This window comes from Crinia signifera, chromosome 6 (genome assembly GCF_055691185.1).
Source record: "Crinia signifera chromosome 6, ASM5569118v1, whole genome shotgun sequence".
NCBI lineage: Eukaryota > Metazoa > Chordata > Amphibia > Anura > Myobatrachidae > Crinia > Crinia signifera.
This window is the reverse complement of record NC_139222.1, coordinates 290,063,693-290,082,010: the sequence shown is the minus strand read 5'-3', so window position 1 is coordinate 290,082,010 and position 18,318 is coordinate 290,063,693. Positions and strand designations below refer to the sequence as shown.

The window sequence follows — 18,318 nt, the reverse complement described above, 5'->3', positions numbered from 1 at the left end:
GTGTGATCAGCTGTGTGTGTCTGATGGACCCGGCCAGTGTGATCAGCTGTGTGTGTGATGGACCCGGCCAGTGTGATCAGCTGTGTGTGTCTGATGGACCCGGCCAGTGTGATCAGCTGTGTGTGTGTACGATGGACCCGGCCAGTGTGATCAGCTGTGTGTGTGTCTGATGGACCTGGCCAGTGGGATCAGCTGTGTGTCTGATGGACCCGGTCAGTGTGATCAGCTGTGTGTGTCTGATGGACCCGACCAGTGTGATCAGCTGTGTGTCTGATGGACCCGGCCAGTGTGATCAGCTGTGTGTGTGATGGACCCGGCCAGTGTGATCAGCTGTGTGTGTCTGATGGACCCGACCAGTGTGATCAGCTGTGTGTGTCTGATGGACCCGGCCAGTGTGATCAGCTGTGTGTGTCCGATGGACCCGGCCAGTGTGATCAGCTGTGTGTGTGTGTGATGGACCCGGCCAGTGTGATCAGCTGTGTGTGTCTGATGGACCCGACCAGTGTGATCAGCTGTGTGTCTGATGGACCCGGCCAGTGTGATCAGCTGTGTGTGTGATGGACCCGGCCGGTGTGATCAGCTGTGTGTGTCTGATGGACCCGGCCAGTGTGATCAGCTGTGTATGTGTCTGATGGACCCGGCCAGTGTGATCAGCTGTGTGTGTGTATAATGGACCCGGCCAGTGTGATCAGCTGTGTGTGTCTGATGGACCCGGCCAGTGTGATCAGCTGTGTGTGTATAATGGACCCGGCCGGTGTGATCAGCTGTGTGTGTGTATGTGTCTGATGGACCCGGCCAGTGTGATCAGCTGTGTGTGTATCTGATGGACCCGGCCAGTGTGATCAGCTGTGTGTGTGTGATGGACCCGGCCAGTGTGATCAGCTGTGTGTGTGTGTCTGATGGACCCGGTCAGTGTGATCAGCTGTGTGTGTGTCCATATTTTGCCCCGTTGTTACATACCGACAGCACATTAATGAAATAAGCCGTTTCTGCTCCCACAACGCGGATGTTATTTGATGCCTGTGAATACAGCGTCCGGGAACCTCCGACCCAGTCCACACAGATACAGTTCACGTCCTCCACGTTCAACATGGCCTGCAAGTAATCATCGGGAATATGAATCACATTGTGGGGCACATACCCTACACCTGGCACTGAGAGTGGCACATACCCTACACCTGGCACTGAGAGGGGGCACATACCCTACACCTGGCACTGAGTAGGGGCACATACCCTACACCTGGCACTAAGTACAGGGCACATACCCTACACCTGGCACTGAGTAGGGGCACATACCCTACACCTGGCACTGAGTAGGGGCACATACCCTACACCTGGCACTGAGTAGGGGCACATACCCTACACCTGGCACTGAGAGTGGCACATACCCTACACCTGGCACTGAGTACAGGGCACATACCCTACACCTGGCACTGAGTACAGGGCACATACCCTACACCTGGCACTGAGTACAGGGCACATACCCTACACCTGGCACTGAGAGGGGGCACATACCCTACACCTGGCACTGAGTAGGGGCACATACCCTACACCTGGCACTGAGTAGGGGCACATACCCTACACCTGGCACTGAGTAGGGGCACATTCCCTACACCTGGCACTAAGTACAGGGCCCATACCCTACACCTGGCACTGAGTAGGGGCACATACCCTACACCTGGCACTGAGTAGGGGCACATACCCTACACCTGGCACTGAGTACAGGGCACATACCCTACACCTGGCACTGAGTACAGGGCACATACCCTACACCTGGCACTAATTACAGGGCCCATACCCTACACCTGGCACTGAGTAGGGGCACATACCCTACACCTGGCACTGAGTAGGGGCACATACCCTACACCTGGCACTGAGTACAGGGCACATACCCTACAACTGGCACTGAGTACAGGGCACATACCCTACACCTGGCACTGAGTACAGGGCACATATCCTACACCTGGCACTAAGTACAGGGCCCATACCCTACACCTGGCACTGAGTAGGGGCACATACCCTACACCTGGCACTGAGTACATGGCACATACCCTACACCTGGCACTGAGTATGGGGCACATAGCGTATACATGTCGGCACATACCCTGCACATGTTGGCGAGCCAGCTCTCCTCTCCTTTATCGATAAATCCGTGGATTATGAATCGTGTCTTTCTGCTAGTTCTGAAGTTGGATGAAGAAATCGTGGACGGGTTAACGGCATTGATATCCTGCAAATAATAACAGTAATATTCAGTGTATTACCCTGGCCATCCTGTGTATACACATCCCTTACAGAGCATTCTAGCGGCACAGGCTGAGACTGAACACTATTAGCCTGGGGGTGCATGGAAGCCGAAATACACCCCAGGTACCAAATTTCACCATCCTGACTCTCATATACCTGGTGCCATAACTCTGCCACCTGTGCTGGATCCTGGCTGGTCTCTGCTTGCTGAGGCCGGTGCTACCAGGGCTGGTGCCACCACTAGGCAGCTTTAGTTATTTGCCTGGGGCACCGGCCACTGGAGGGCAGCATAGGAGCAGCCCCCCCCCCTCATTTGGAGCCAGCAGGTGAGCAGTGCCCCACGCCAAACCCCCCCTGGACTTGGCGGCTGCATCCCCCCTCCCCCCGGACTCAGCAGCAGTGGCCGCATCTCTGCCCAACCCTCCCCCCCCCCCCGACTTGGCGACATTGCCCCCTCCCCCCTGGACTCCCCCCATCTGTACGGCAACGCCAGCGGCCGCTTAACCCCTTCACACTCCCCCCGGACTCAGCAGCGGACGTCACATCAGCCCCCTGGAAACAGGTGAGCGGCAGGGTGCCCTCCACCGGCCCTGGGTGCTACCTTCTCAGCAAGTACTGCAGGGAGGCGCCAAGCTGGAAGGTGCTCTCCCTGCTCTGCTTCCGCAGCCTGCGCCTGTCTAACTATGACACAGGCATAGTGATGGACATCGCATTGCAATGTTTTTGTTTCAATGGTAGTGGTTTTACCATTCGATGGTGGCATTCTGATGTTTGTCGCCATCGAATGGTAAACATTCGATGGTGTTCCAATGGTCCCGCCCCCCCAAAGTGCTTCCAAACATGCGCCAATCATATGATTTTTTTTTTATCAAATTCTTTTGATGTGGTGATAGATTCGATGGCGGAAGCCCAGCCATCATTTGATGGTGGTCTTCCGATGTCCATCCCTACACAGCAGCGCTGGCAGCATGAAGAGCGGGCAGCACCTGGCCCCTCCACCACAGCCCCGAGCACAGGCTTCACTCAACACATCCAGTCTGTGGCAGGCATTATAATCAATCTAAAATCCTCACAGCAAAACACTGCTTATATTGCTAGGAGACTTTTAGATTGATTATAAAGTCATAAAGAGTGCTGAGCAAAGCACAGTGCCACTACCAGCATCAGGAGACCCTGATGCTCCATCTTCTTTTTTCTATGTCAGGTCAGATACTCCTAAACTTGTGTATGATTGTGGGGCACAGGGGGGATGTGTGATGGGAATACAGGATGTACAGTATGGGTGTGGGTGGGGGGCACAGGGCCACGGACATGTAATCCTTCTGGCAATAAGCATTTCATCCTCCAAGGCAACGACCATGTAACCCCCTGTGGCGACAAGCATGAAATTACTGGCAAGGAGCATGTAACCCCCTGGCAATGAATATGAAGCCCCCTGGCAACGAGCATATAACTCCTGGCAACAACATATAGATAAGCTGCACTTATGTGTCATAATGTGTAATGGGCATTTCGGTATGCAGCATAATGTGTAATGGGCATATCGGTGTGTGGCATAATGTGTAATGGGCATTACGATGTCCGTAATCCTGGCACAATGTGCCTAAGGAGCTCTAGCTGGCTCAATGTGTATAAGTGTGGTTTAATGTGAATTGGACACTACTGTGTGGTCATGTGAATTGGCACTATTATGGGACCACGCCCCTTCCACACAAAGCCACGCCCTACATTTTTGCTGTGCGCCACTATCCCTGTCTTTACTGCGTGTATGGGAGGAGGGGACACCAGTTCCTTTTCTGGTACAGGGCACCAAAATGTCTGTGCTGTGACTGGGAACATGTGTATAAGAGGTGCTACTTCTACGGCATTATACACCCCTTTTTTTCAGCGTGCACATTTCTTTGTAAAGTAGGGGGTGCAATTTTATAGTTTGCAGGGAGGCGACGAACCCTCTAGCACTGGCCCTGCACTGAGGTAATCTGTGTGTGTGCCTGTTTGTATAGGTGGTGTGCGTACCTGTTTGTATAGGTGGTGTGCGTACCTGTTTGTATAGGTGGTGCGCGTACCTGTTTGTATAGGTGGTGCGCGTACCTGTTTGTATAGGTGGTGTGCGTACCTGTTTGTAAAGGTGGTGTGCGTACCTGTTTGTATAGGTGGTGTGCGTACCTGTTTGTATAGGTGGTGTGCGTACCTGTTTGTATAGGTGGTGTGCGTACCTGTTTGTATCGGTGGTGCGCGTACCTGTTTGTATAGGTGGTGCGCGTACCTGTTTGTAAAGGTGGTGTGCGTACCTGTTTGTATAGGTGGTGTGCGTACCTGTTTGTATCGGTGGTGCGCGTACCTGTTTGTATAGGTGGTGCGCGTACCTGTTTGTAAAGGTGGTGTGCGTACCTGTTTGTATAGGTGGTGTGCGTACCTGTTTGTATAGGTGGTGTGCGTACCTGTTTGTATAGGTGGTGTGCGTACCTGTTTGTATAGGTGGTGTGCGTACCTGTTTGTATAGGTGGTGTGCGTAACTGTTTGTATAGGTGGTGTGCGTACCTGTTTGTATAGGTGGTGCGCGTACCTGTTTGTATAGGTGGTGCGCGTACCTGTTTGTATAGGTGGTGCGCGTACCTGTTTGTATAGGTGGTGCGCGTACCTGTTTGTATAGGTGGTGCGCGTACCTGTTTGTATAGGTGGTGCGCGTACCTGTTTGTATAGGTGGTGCGCGTACCTGTTTGTATAGGTGGTGCGCGTACCTGTTTGTATAGGTGGTGCGCGTACCTGTTTGTATAGGTGGTGCACGTACCTGTTTGTATAGGTGGTGCGCGTACCTGTTTGTATAGGTGGTGTGCATATCTCCCAACATTGAATGGGTGGCAGGAGGGACACTTCGTGCGCCTCTGGCATGTGTCTGACATTTTGGGGGTGCCCCCATTTTTGACGCTGTGGGGGCTAGCCATGTACCCAGCCGGTCAGGCTGCAGGAACTCCTAACTGTCCCCCCACCACCACCACTGCGGGACACTGCCGGCTTCAGGAGGGATGCGGCAATGTCCCACAAACCGGGACGTTCCCGCGACAGAGGGACAGTTGGGAGGGTGCTACAGGGGTAAGGGTGCGTACACACGGGTGCAATTTCAGCACATATCGCTGGGAATATGGTCGCTGAGCGACCATATTGCCAGTGATTTGTGTGTGCTGTCGGCGATGAATCGCCGGGTGCGCGCTCCCGTGTGCAGCCCCTGATGGTCGCTGGTCGCAGGAGCATGCTCCTGCGACCAGCGACTTCCCCCGGCGCTGAGCAGGAGGTCAGCGGAGATCAGCGGCAGAAGGATTCCCTTCTGCTGCTGCTCCCTCCTCCGTTCGGGTCTCTCTCGCCCCCACCGAGTGATAGCAGCAGCGTCTGCTGCTGCTGCTCCCTCGCTCCCTCCTCCGTTCGGGTCTCTCTCGCCGCTGCTCCCTCCCTCCTCCGTTCGGGTCTCTCTCGCCCCCACCGAGTGATAGCAGCAGCGTCTGCTGCTGCTGCTCCCTCGCTCCCTCCTCCGTTCGGGTCTCTCTCGCCGCTGCTCCCTCCCTCCTCCGTTCGGGTCTTCCCCCCCACTGCGTGCTAGCAGCAAGCAGACGCTGCTGCTCCCCCCCCCGCCCCCTGACAGTAGCAGTGTCTCCTTTTCATCGCTGATGAAAAGGAGACACTGAGCAATATGATTGCTGGCAATATATTGCTAGCAATATATCGCTAGCAATCATATTGCACCATGTGTACACAGCATTAGGTCGTCATCGATTTTTTTTTTTTTTTACTGGAATGTCAACACAGTCAACATAAACACTAAAACATACTGTAGCACTGCGTCCCCTCACGTGGATCACTGCGCTCGCCATGCTCCGGGTACGGTGCCTCGCTACGCTCGCCATGCTCCGGGCACGGTGCCTCACTGCGCTCGCAATGCTTCGGGCACGGTGCCTCCCTGCGCTTGGCACACTATTGTATTCTCCCACCACGCCCTAGTGGATTGTAGGGCATAAAATACCGCCTGTCGGCACAACTCGGCTCAAAAAACCCTGTGTCGACCTAATGACCCTGTCAACCTTTAGTCGTGTCAACCTTCCTGCATGTCAACCTAAATGCATATGGACCCTCATGCTGGTGACCCAATGACCGCATCCCTATTCCGGTATGCAGCGGACATCACCGGACTGTATGTGGGACAATAATATGATGTTACACTGAATTATTCCACTAGGATGTGGATGTGCCACTGGGGGAATAGTCCCTCGTGTTCTATAGATGACTGTTCTCTGGGAGGTAGGATATTCCCAGCACTGGGGGAATAGTCCCTCGTGTTCTATAGATGACTGTTCTCTGGGAGGTAGGATATTCCCAGCACTGGGGGAATAGTCCCTCGTGTTCTATAGATGACTGTTCTCTGGGAGGTAGGATATTCCCAGCACTGGGGGAATAGTCCCTCGTGTTCTATAGATGACTGTTCTCTGGGAGGTAGGATATTCCCAGCACTGGGGGAATAGTCCCTCGTGTTCTATAGATGACTGTTCTCTGGGAGGTAGGATATTCCCAGCACTGGGGGAATAGTCCCTCGTGTTCTATAGATGACTGTTCTCTGGGAGTTAGGATATTCCCAGCACTGGGGAAATAGTCCCTCGTGTTCTATAGATGACTGTTCTCTGGGAGGTAGGATATTCCCAGCACTGGGGAAATAGTCCCTCGTGTTCTATAGATGACTGTTCTCTGGGAGGTAGGATATTCCCAGCACTGGGGGAATAGTCCCTCGTGTTCTATAGATGACTGTTCTCTGGGAGGTAGGATATTCCCAGCACTGGGGGAATAGTCCCTCGTGTTCTATAGATGACTGTTCTCTGGGAGGTAGGATATTCCCAGCACTGGGGGAATAGTCCCTCGTGTTCTATAGATGACTGTTCTCTGGGAGGTAGGATATTCCCAGCACTGGGGAAATAGTCCCTCGTGTTCTATAGATGACTGTTCTCTGGGAGGTAGGATATTCCCAGCACTGGGGGGAATAGTCCCTCGTGTTCTATAGATGACTGTTCTCTGGGAGGTAGGATATTCCCAGCACTGGGGGAATAGTCCCTCGTGTTCTATAGATGACTGTTCTCTGGGAGGTAGGATATTCCCAGCACTGGGGGAATAGTCCCTCGTGTTCTATAGATGACTGTTCTCTGGGAGGTAGGATATTCCCAGCACTGGGGGAATAGTCCCTCGTGTTCTATAGATGACTGTTCTCTGGGAGGTAGGATATTCCCAGCACTGGGGGAATAGTCCCTCGTGTTCTATAGATGACTGTTCTCTGGGAGGTAGGATATTCCCAGCACTGGGGGAATAGTCCCTCGTGTTCTATAGATGACTGTTCTCTGGGAGGTAGGATATTCCCAGCACAGGGGGAATAGTCCCTCGTGTTCTATAGATGACTGTTCTCTGGGAGGTAGGATATTCCCAGCACTGGGGGAATAGTCCCTCGTGTTCTATAGATGACTGTTCTCTGGGAGGTAGGATATTCCCAGCACTGGGGGAATAGTCCCTCGTGTTCTATAGATGACTGTTCTCTGGGAGGTAGGATATTCCCAGCACTGGGGAAATAGTCCCTCGTGTTCTATAGATGACTGTTCTCTGGGAGGTAGGATATTCCCAGCACTGGGGGAATAGTCCCTCGTGTTCTATAGATGACTGTTCTCTGGGAGGTAGGATATTCCCAGCACTGGGGGAATAGTCCCTCGTGTTCTATAGATGACTGTTCTCTGGGAGGTAGGATATTCCCAGCACTGGGGAAATAGTCCCTCGTGTTCTATAGATGACTGTTCTCTGGGAGGTAGGATATTCCCAGCACTGGGGGAATAGTCCCTCGTGTTCTATAGATGACTGTTCTCTGGGAGGTAGGATATTCCCAGCACAGGGGAAATAGTCCCTCGTGTTCTATAGATGACTGTTCTCTGGGAGGTAGGATATTCCCAGCACTGGGGAAATAGTCCCTCGTGTTCTATAGATGACTGTTCTCTGGGAGGTAGGATATTCCCAGCACTGGGGGAATAGTCCCTCGTGTTCTATAGATGACTGTTCTCTGGGAGGTAGGATATTCCCAGCACTGGGGGAATAGTCCCTCGTGTTCTATAGATGACAGTTCTCTGGGAGGTAGGATATTCCCAGCACTGGGGGAATAGTCCCTCGTGTTCTATAGATGACTGTTCTCTGGGAGGTAGGATATTCCCAGCACTGGGGGAATAGTCCCTCGTGTTCTATAGATGACAGTTCTCTGGGAGGTAGGATATTCCCAGCACTGGGGGAATAGTCCCTCGTGTTCTATAGATGACTGTTCTCTGGGAGGTAGGATATTCCCAGCACTGGGGGAATAGTCCCTCGTGTTCTATAGATGACTGTTCTCTGGGAGGTAGGATATTCCCAGCACTGGGGGAATAGTCCCTCGTGTTCTATAGATGACTGTTCTCTGGGAGGTAGGATATTCCCAGCACTGGGGGAATAGTCCCTCGTGTTCTATAGATGACTGTTCTCTGGGAGGTAGGATATTCCCAGCACCTGCTTCCTACCTGTAGCCCAGTGACACAGACGCTCTCTTGCCTGAAATCTGTAATTATGGTACTTTATTCTGTGTGGTGATTAATGTCCTTTTTAGTCCGTCTGTCCCCTGTGTCCATCATGCTTATGTCACTATTACCCGTGTGTGGGCAGTATCCGGACTATTTGTCTACAACAAGAAGATAGACAGCCATTAGGTCGACACCATTAGTTCGACAACTCAATAGGTCGACATACCATTAGGTCGACAGTGTCTAGGTCGACAGTCAAAAGATCGACATGGTTTTTTTTCACTGTTTTTTGAGCCGACATGTGCCGTCAGGCGGTATTTCATGCCCTACCATCCACTATGGTGTGGAGTTAGATTATAATAGTGTGCCGAGCGCTGCGAGGGGCTGCGGTTCACTTCAAGCTGTGTCCATGTCGACTGTGTCAACATTTGGGTAAAAAAACAGTGAAAAAAATCATGTCGACCTTTTGACTGTCGACCTAGACACTGTCGACCTAATGGTATGTCGACCTAATGGTGTGTCGACCTAATGGTATGTCGACCTATTGAGTTGTCGAACTAATGGTGTCGACCTAATGGCTGTCTATCTACTTGTTGTAGACAAATGGTTCCGCATCTGTGTGGGTGTTCCCGGGACTTCATTCATATGGCATTACCTGTATAATATATGCTGGTATCCTTATATGGTCATGCAGGAAGTATCCAGGGCAAAGTATCCAGGGCATCTAACCAAAAGGCAAACTCCACAGGGGGTGATCAGGACAGAACCCAATTTCCCTGTCCTTGTTCCTTCTGTTTTCACTTCTTGGTGCCTCCCTGAATAGACATTGCGGAGCCTGACACAGCAGGTGGGCAACAGGAGAGTGACAGCTGAGGGAGGAAGGAAGGAGAGGCCTGATACCTGAACCCCCCAATCTGGAAACTGGGCAACCCCCCTGATGGTTCTAGCACCGGGGGAATTTGGAAGGTTTTACAAATCACTGGCCAGGTCAGCTCCGGTTGTTGGTCGCTATCCTGGGCTAAGAGGTAACACTCTGCCTAGGTATCTAGTGGAGTTCCATAACCCGGAGACGGGCGGCTGCCAGGAACCAAGCCTGTCTGTCTGATGCTGGTAAATGGGAACGCAGCCAAGCGTATTGCCCCCACCAGAGCTATTGCAAGTACCCTGCTTATGTGCCAGCAGGAGTTGGTGACTTCCAGTGTACCCTGCTCACAGGAGATTAGTGACTGCTCACCGGCCGCGCGGCTGATGTCGGCAGGACAGACCTCATCGCCCTCGCAGTGACCCTCATCCTACAGGAGTCACCAGCACAAGTATTCCCTGAGGGGCCTAGTGACTGTATGGCAGGAGTTCCTGCTCAGTGTGGTTCTTCTTATAGTAGTCTAGTCATACCCGTGTTCAATGTTAATGCTCCTGCGCAGCCGCATAGATCCTGGGATCCGCACGCTCTCTGCTTCATACATTCGTATTTATTCAAGAGGAGATTTCCAAATGCAAAAACTAATCAGCACGTTTGACATGATGGGGTTATTATATTATATTATACGCTCTCCATCCCCAAACGGATCACTGTCTCAGCACCCTATGGGGGTGTGGTCACACAACAAGGCGGTGTGGCTATGCCAGGCGTCACCCCCAAATCACACACCACATAGGGGCAATAGCCTACCTGGAAGCTGTTGGTGTTTGACCTTGTGTACAGCAGGAAACGGGTATTAATCTTCTCTGAGGACCATGGTAACTGCCTGATGGGACGCTCCAGGGTTCCTGACCATGGAACGTTGTCTGTGAAGCAGCCAATCCTGTTAATGCAGATCTCCCCACCTGGAACAGCAGAGAACCCATGTTACACAACAGCCAATCACAGTACATGATACTGTACACTGTCCTTACACACCAGCCAATCACTGTACACTGCCCTATACTGCCCTTACACACCAGCCAATCACTATACACTATACTGTATACTGTCCTTACACACCAGCCAATCACTGTACACAATACTGTATAATGTCCTTACACACCAGCCAATCTCTATACTGTACACTGTCCTTACACACCAGCCAATCACTATACTGTATACTGTCCTTACACACCAGCCAATCACTGTACACAATACTGTATACTGTCCTTACACACCAGCCAATAACTATACACTATACTGTACACTGTCCTTACACACCAGCCAATCACTATACTGTATACTGTCCTTACACACCAGCCAATCACTATACACTATACTGTATACTGTCCTTACACACCAGCCAATCACTATACACTTTACTGTATCCTGCCCTTACACACCAGCCAATCACTATACACTATACTGTATACTGTCCTTACACACCAGCCAATCACTGTGCACTATATTGTATACTGTCCTTACACACCAGCCAATCACTGTACACAATACTGTACAATGTCCTTACACACCAGCCAATCACTGTGCACTGTCCTTACACACCAGCCAATCACTGTACACAATACTATACACCAGTGGCGTAACGAAAAATTTTGCTCCCCCCCGCCGGGACAATTTCCCCGCCCCCCCCCCCCCCCCCCGGACAATTTAGCCGCTGCCCCCCCCCCCCGTTAAAAGACCCCCCTGGGGAGCTGGCAGGGGGGTCCATGCGGCGCGGAGGTACCTGTATTCAGGGAGAGCCTGAAGGTCCCTGCACCTGCGGCGCTGAGTATGATGTTGCCGGGGTCCCTGCAGTGAAGTGGAAATAACGCGCTATCTCCAGCGGAGATAGCGCGTTATTTCCACTTCACTGCAGGGACCCCGGCGGCGGCAACATCATACTCAGCGGCACAGGGACCTCCAGGCTCTCCCTGAATACAGGTACCTCCGCGCCGCACGGACCCCCCTGCCAGCTCCCACAAGCAGTGGGGAGCTGGCAGAGAAAAAATAGCGCCCGCAGACCCCCGGCGCCTCCCCGCCACCGCGGGGGCTGCGGCCTTATAGTTACGCCAGTGCTATACACTGTCCTTACACACCAGCCAATCAATGTACACAAAACAGTACACCTTACCAGGGACAGGGGAGGCAGTGCTTCCCTTGTCATTTTGTTTCAAAATAATACAAACAATATACCTAGGACATATTCGGTGTCATAAGTATTTTCTTTAGATTATTTTACTAGAGTGCATTATTTAACCTAGTTTGGGAGGCACCGATAAGTGTGCCTCCCACAAAGAACGGCAAGGGGAGGAAGCGTAGGGCGGGGCTAAGCAGTTGGCTAAAAAAGCCCATTAAAATTAATGCCAAAAGCGGCACTTCTAGAAGTGCGTAATTGACAGGAGCTGCTGTGATTGGAGAGCAGATCCAGCTGCTGTCCAATCACAGCAGCCCCTGTCATTTAAGCATGACAGTGTCACTTTGGCTCCCGAGTCCTGGTTCCCTGCCGCGTGCTGTGTCCCTCTCCCCTGCCGGGTAAATACAATTTTGTGATGGGGACAGAGGTAGCGGCAGGGGACGGCTGCTGCGGCGCTGGTGTCGGCGGGGCCAAGAGCGGGAAGGGGGGTTGGAAGGCGAGGACGGAGATGGTGGCGGGGAAAGGTTGCGGGCTGGCTGCTGCTGAAGGGGGGGCAGCGGGTGCCGGCTGCAGCCAGGCACAAGAGCGGGGAGGGGGGGGGGGGTTGCGATAGCGGCTGTGACAGTGCCTCTCCATTCACAGCCACCACCATACGTCACTGATCCTTACACACCAGCCAATCACTATACACAATACTGTACACTACCCTTGCACACCAGCCAATCACTATACACTGTCCTTACACACCAGTACAATCACTATACACAATAATGTGCACTGTCCTTACACACCAGCCAATTACTGTACACTGTCCTATACAGCCCTTTCATGAGGCGGGGAATGCGCTGCTGCCAGTGATGAGGAGGGGATGCGCTGCTGCCAGCGATGAGGAGGGGGATGCGCTGCTGCCAGCGATGAGGAGGGGGATGCGCTGCTGCCAGTGATGAGGAGAAGGATGCGCTGCTTCCAGCGATGAGGAGGGGGATGCGCTCAGTGAGACGGGGATGTGTTGCTGTCAGTAAGATGGGGATGTACAGCTGTCAGTGAGGTGGGGATGTACAGCTGTCAGTGAGGTGGGAATGTACAGCTGTCAGTGAGGTGGGGATGTGCTGCTGTCAGTGAGATGGGAATGTGCTGCTGTCAGTGAGGTGGGGATGTGCTGCTGTCAGTGAGGCGGAATGTGCTGCTGTCAGTGAGGCAAGGATGTGCTGCTGCTGTCAGTGAGATGGGGATGTACAGCTGTCAGTGAGGGGGGGATGTACAGCTGTCAGTGAGGGGGGATGTACAGCTGTCAGGTGGGGATGTAAAGCTGTCAGTGAGGTGGGGATGTACAGCTGTCAGTGAGGTGGGGATGTGCTGCTGTCAGTGAGGCGGAATGTGCTGCTGTCAGTGAGGCAAGGATGTGCTGCTGTCAGTGAGATGGGGATGTACAGCTTTCAGTGAGGTGGGGATGTACAGCTGTCAGTGAGGCGGAATGTGCTGCTGTCAGTGAGGCAAGGATGTGCTGCTGTCAGTGAGATGGGGATGTACAGCTGTCAGTGAGGCGGAATGTGCTGCTGTCAGTGAGGCAAGGATGTGCTGCTGTCAGTGAGATGGGGATGTACAGCTGTCAGTGAGGCGGAATGTGCTGCTGTCAGTGAGGCAAGGATGTGCTGCTGTCAGTGAGATGGGGATGTACAGCTTTCAGTGAGGTGGGGATGTACAGCTGTCAGTGAGGCGGAATGTGCTGCTGTCAGTGAGGTGGGGATGTACAGCTGTCAGTGAGATGGGGATGTACAGCTGTCAGTGAGGTGGGGATGTACAGCTGTCAGTGAGGCGGAATGTGCTGCTGTCAGTGAGGCGGGGATGTACAGCTGTCAGTGAGATGGGGATGTACAGCTGTCAGTGAGGCGGAATGTGCTGCTGTCAGTGAGGCGGGGATGTACAGCTGTCAGTGAGGTGGGGATGTACAGCTGTCAGTGAGATGGGGATGTACAGCTGTCAGTGAGGTGGGGATGCGCGGCTGTCAGTGACGCAGTCAGTGCCTTGCAGACACTTACCACTCACAGCTCCCAACAGGAACACAAGTGGCACCAAAGCACAAATCATCTGAAATTTAAGACAACATAATTCAGTTATTGCAGCAACACAGTGTCAGTACTGCATACATTGTATATACACAATTACTACTCATTGTGCTGCAGCAACACAGTGCCAGTGCTGCATACTTTGTATATACACAATTACTACTCATTGTACTACCGCTACACAGTGTCAGTACTGCATACATTGTATATACACAATTACTACTCATTGTGCTGCAGCTACACTGTGTCAGTACTGCATACATTGTATATACACAATTACTACTCATTGCGCTGCAGCTACAAAGTGTCAGTGCTGCGTACATTGTATATACACAATTACTACTCATTGTGCTGCAGCAACACAGTGTCAGTACTGCATACATTGTATATACACAATTACTACTCATTGTGCTGCAGCAACACAGTGTCAGTACTGCATACATTGTATATACACAATTACTACTCATTGTGCTGCAGCTACACAGTGTCAGTACTGCATACATTGTATATACACAATTACTACTCATTGTGCTGCAGCAACACAGTGTCAGTACTGCTTACATTGTATATACACAATTACTACTCATTGCGCTGCAGCTACACAGTGTCAGTATTGCATACATTGTATACACACAATTACTACTCATTGCGCTGAAGCTACACAGTGTCAGTACTGCATACATTCATACGTGTTATATTTATTAACAGTTATTAACAGTTTCTCTTATAGCGCACACATATTCTGCAGCGCTTTGCAGAGAATATTTGAACATTCACATCAGTCCCTGCCCCAGTGGAGCTTACAATCTATATTCCTATATAATGTATAAGTGTTATATAATGGCTGCGTGCAGTGCTATATAATGTATAAGTGGTATATATTGGCTGCGTGCGTTACTATATAATCTGTAAATGGTATATAATGGCTGCGTGCAGTGCTATATGATGTATAAGTGGTATATAATGGCTGCGTGCAGTGCTATATAATATATAAGTGGTATATAATGGCTGTGTGCAGTGCTATATAATGTATACGTGGTATATAATGGCTGCGCGCAGTGCTATATAATATATAAGTGGTATATAATGGCTGTGTGCAGTGCTATATAATGTATAAGTGGTATATAATGGCTGTGTGCAGTGCTATATAATGTATAAGTGGTATATAATGGCTGCGTGCAGTGCTATATAATGTATAAGTGGTATATAATAGCTGCGTGCAGTGCTATATAATGTATAAGTGATATATAATAGCTGCGTGCAGTGCTATATAATCTGTAAGTGGTATATAATGGCTGTGTGCAGTGCTATATAATGTATAAGTGGTATATAATGGCTGCGTGCAGTGCTCTATAATGTATAAGTGGTATATAATGGCTGTGTGCAGTGCTATATAATCTCTAAGTGGTATATACTGTAATGGCTGAGTGCAGTGCTATATAACCTGTAAGTGGTATATAATGGCTGCGTGCAGTGCTATATAATGTATAAGTGGTATATAATGGCTGCGTGCAGTTCTATATAATCTGTAAGTGGTATATAATGGCTGCGTGCAGTGCTATATAATCTGTAAGTGGTATATAATGGCTGAGTGCAGTGCTATATAATCTGTAAGTGGTATATAATGGCTGTGTGCAGTGCTATATAATGTATAAGTGGTATATAATGGCTGTGTGCAGTGCTATATAATGTACAAGTGGTATATAATGGCTGCGTGCAGTGCTATATAATGTATAAGTGGTATATAATGGCTGCGTGCAGTGCTATATAATGTATAAGTGGTATATAATGGCTGTGTGCAGTGCTATATAATGTATAAGTGGTATATAATGGCTGAGTGCAGTGCTATATAATCTGTAAGTGGTATATAATGGCTGCGTGCAGTGCTATATAATGTATAAGTGGTATATAATGGCTGCGTGCAGTTCTATATAATCTGTAAGTGGTATATAATGGCTGCGTGCATTACTATATGATGTATAAGTGGTATATAATGGCTGAGTGCAGTGCTATATGATGTATAAGTGGTATATAATTGCTGCGTGCAGTGCTATATAATCTGTAAGTGGTATATAATGGCTGCGTGCAGTTCTATATAATCTGTAAGTGGTATATAATGGCTGCGTGCATTACTATATAATGTATAAGTGGTATATAATGGCTGCGTGCATTACTATATAATATATAAGTGGTATATAATAGCTGCGTGCAGTGCTATATAATCTGTAAGTGGTATATAATGGCTGCGTGCATTACTATATAATGTATAAGTGGTATATAATGGCTGCGTGCAGTGCTATATAATCTGTAAGTGGTATATAATAGCTGCGTGCAGTGCTATATAATGTATACGTGGTATATAATGGCTGCGTGCATTACTATATAATATATAAGTGGTATATAATAGCTGCGTGCAGTGCTATATAATCTGTAAGTGGTATATAATGGCTGCGTGCAGTGCTACATAATGTATAAGTGGTATATAATAGCTGCGTGCAGTGCTATATGATGTATAAGTGGTATGTAATGGCTGCGTGCAGTGCTATATGATGTATAAGTGGTATATAATGGCTGCGTGCAGTGCTATATGATGTATAAGTGGTATATAATGGCTGCGTGCAGTGCTATATGATGTATAAGTGGTATATAATGGCTGCCTGCAGTGCTATATAATGTATAAGTGGTATATAATAGCTGTGTGCATTACTGTATAGTCTGTAAGTGGTATATAATGGCTGTGTGCAGTGCTATATGATGTATAAGTGGTATATAATAGCTGCGTGCAGTGCTATATAATGTACTGTATAAGTGGTATATAATGGCTGTGTGCATTACTATATAATCTGTAAGTGGTATATAATGGCTGCGTGCAGTGCTATATGATGTATAAGTGGTATATAATGGCTGCGTGCAGTGCTATATCATGTATAAGTGGTATATAATGGCTGTGTGCAGTGCTATATGATGTATAAGTGGTATATAATGGCTGTGTGCATTACTGTATAATCTGTAAGTGGTATATAATAGCTGCGTGCAGTGCTATATGATGTATAAGTGGTATATAATGGCTGCGTGCATTACTGTATAATCTGTAAGTGGTATATAATAGCTGCGTGCAGTGCTATATAATGTATAAGTGGTATATAATGGCTGCGTGCATTACTATATAATCTGTAAGTGGTATATAATAGCTGCGTGCAGTGCTATATGATGTATAAGTGGTATATAATGGCTGCGTGCAGTGCTATATAATGTATAAGTGGTATATAATGGCTGTGTGCAGTGCTATATGATGTATAAGTGGTATATAATGGCTGCGTGCATTACTGTATAATCTGTAAGTGGTATATAATAGCTGCCTGCAGTGCTATATGATGTATAAGTGGTATATAATGGCTGCGTGCATTACTATATAATCTGTAAGTGGTATATAATAGCTGCGTGCAGTGCTATATAATGTATACGTGGTATATAATGGCTGCGTGCATTACTATATAATGTATAAGTGGTATATAATAGCTGCGTGCAGTGCTATATAATCTGTAAGTGGTATATAATGGCTGCGTGCAGTGCTATATAATCTGTAAGTGGTATATAATGGCTGCGTGCAGTGCTATATAATCTGTAAGTGGTATATAATGGCTGCGTGCAGTGCTATATACTGTATAAGTTGTATATAATAGCTGCGTGCATTACTGTATAATCTGTAAGTGGTATATAATAGCTGCGTGCATTACTGTATAATCTGTAAATGGTATATAATAGCTGCGTGCAGTGCTATATGATGTATAAGTGGTATATAATGGCTGCGTGCATTACTATATAATCTGTCAGTGGTATATAATGGCTGCGTGCATTACTATATAATGTAAAAGTTGTATATAATGGCTGCGTGCAGTGCTATATAATGTATAAGTGGTAATTAAATGGCTGCGTGCAGTGCTATATAATGTATACGAGGTATATAATGGCTGCGTGCATTACTATATAATGTATAAGTGGTATATTATAGTTGCGTGCAGTGCTATATAATCTGTAAGTGGTATATAATGGCTGCGTGCAGTGCTATATAATCTGTAAGTGGTATATAATGGCTGCGTGCAGTGCTATATAATCTGTAAGTGGTATATAATGGCTGCGTGCAGTGCTATATACTGTATAAGTGGTATATAATGGCTGCGTGCATTACTGTATAATCTGTAAGTGGTATATAATAGCTGCGTGCATTACTGTATAATCTGTAAATGGTATATAATAGCTGCGTGCAGTGCTATATGATGTATAAGTGGTATATAATGGCTGCGTATAATGTGTTTGCTATATACAGTAATACCTGGGAGATAAGAGCCAGCTCCTGTAGTACAGCTGTGCACTCACCTTGTTACTCTCCCACAGCCGCCTCCTGTGTGC

The 18,318-nt window shown here is 48.9% G+C and overlaps 1 protein-coding gene across 2 annotated transcripts in view; it reads right to left on the bottom strand.

Moving 5' to 3' along the window:
- LOC146009480 (pancreatic triacylglycerol lipase-like) overlaps positions 1 to 18,318 on the bottom strand; it is a 57,350-nt gene that overhangs the window by 26,576 nt on the left and 12,456 nt on the right. The window contains exons 2-5 of one of the 2 annotated variants that reach the window (XM_083149904.1): positions 13,882 to 13,930; positions 10,477 to 10,631; positions 2,105 to 2,230; positions 961 to 1,095 (exon numbers count right to left, since the gene is read on the bottom strand). In XM_083149904.1, coding sequence (XP_083006030.1) covers positions 961 to 1,095; positions 2,105 to 2,230; positions 10,477 to 10,631; positions 13,882 to 13,930 — 465 coding nt within the window. Of the gene's footprint in view, positions 1 to 960; positions 1,096 to 2,104; positions 2,231 to 3,233; positions 3,287 to 10,476; positions 10,632 to 13,881; positions 13,931 to 18,318 lie in introns of those variants that run through there. The other variant, XM_083149906.1, reaches the window with a different exon arrangement.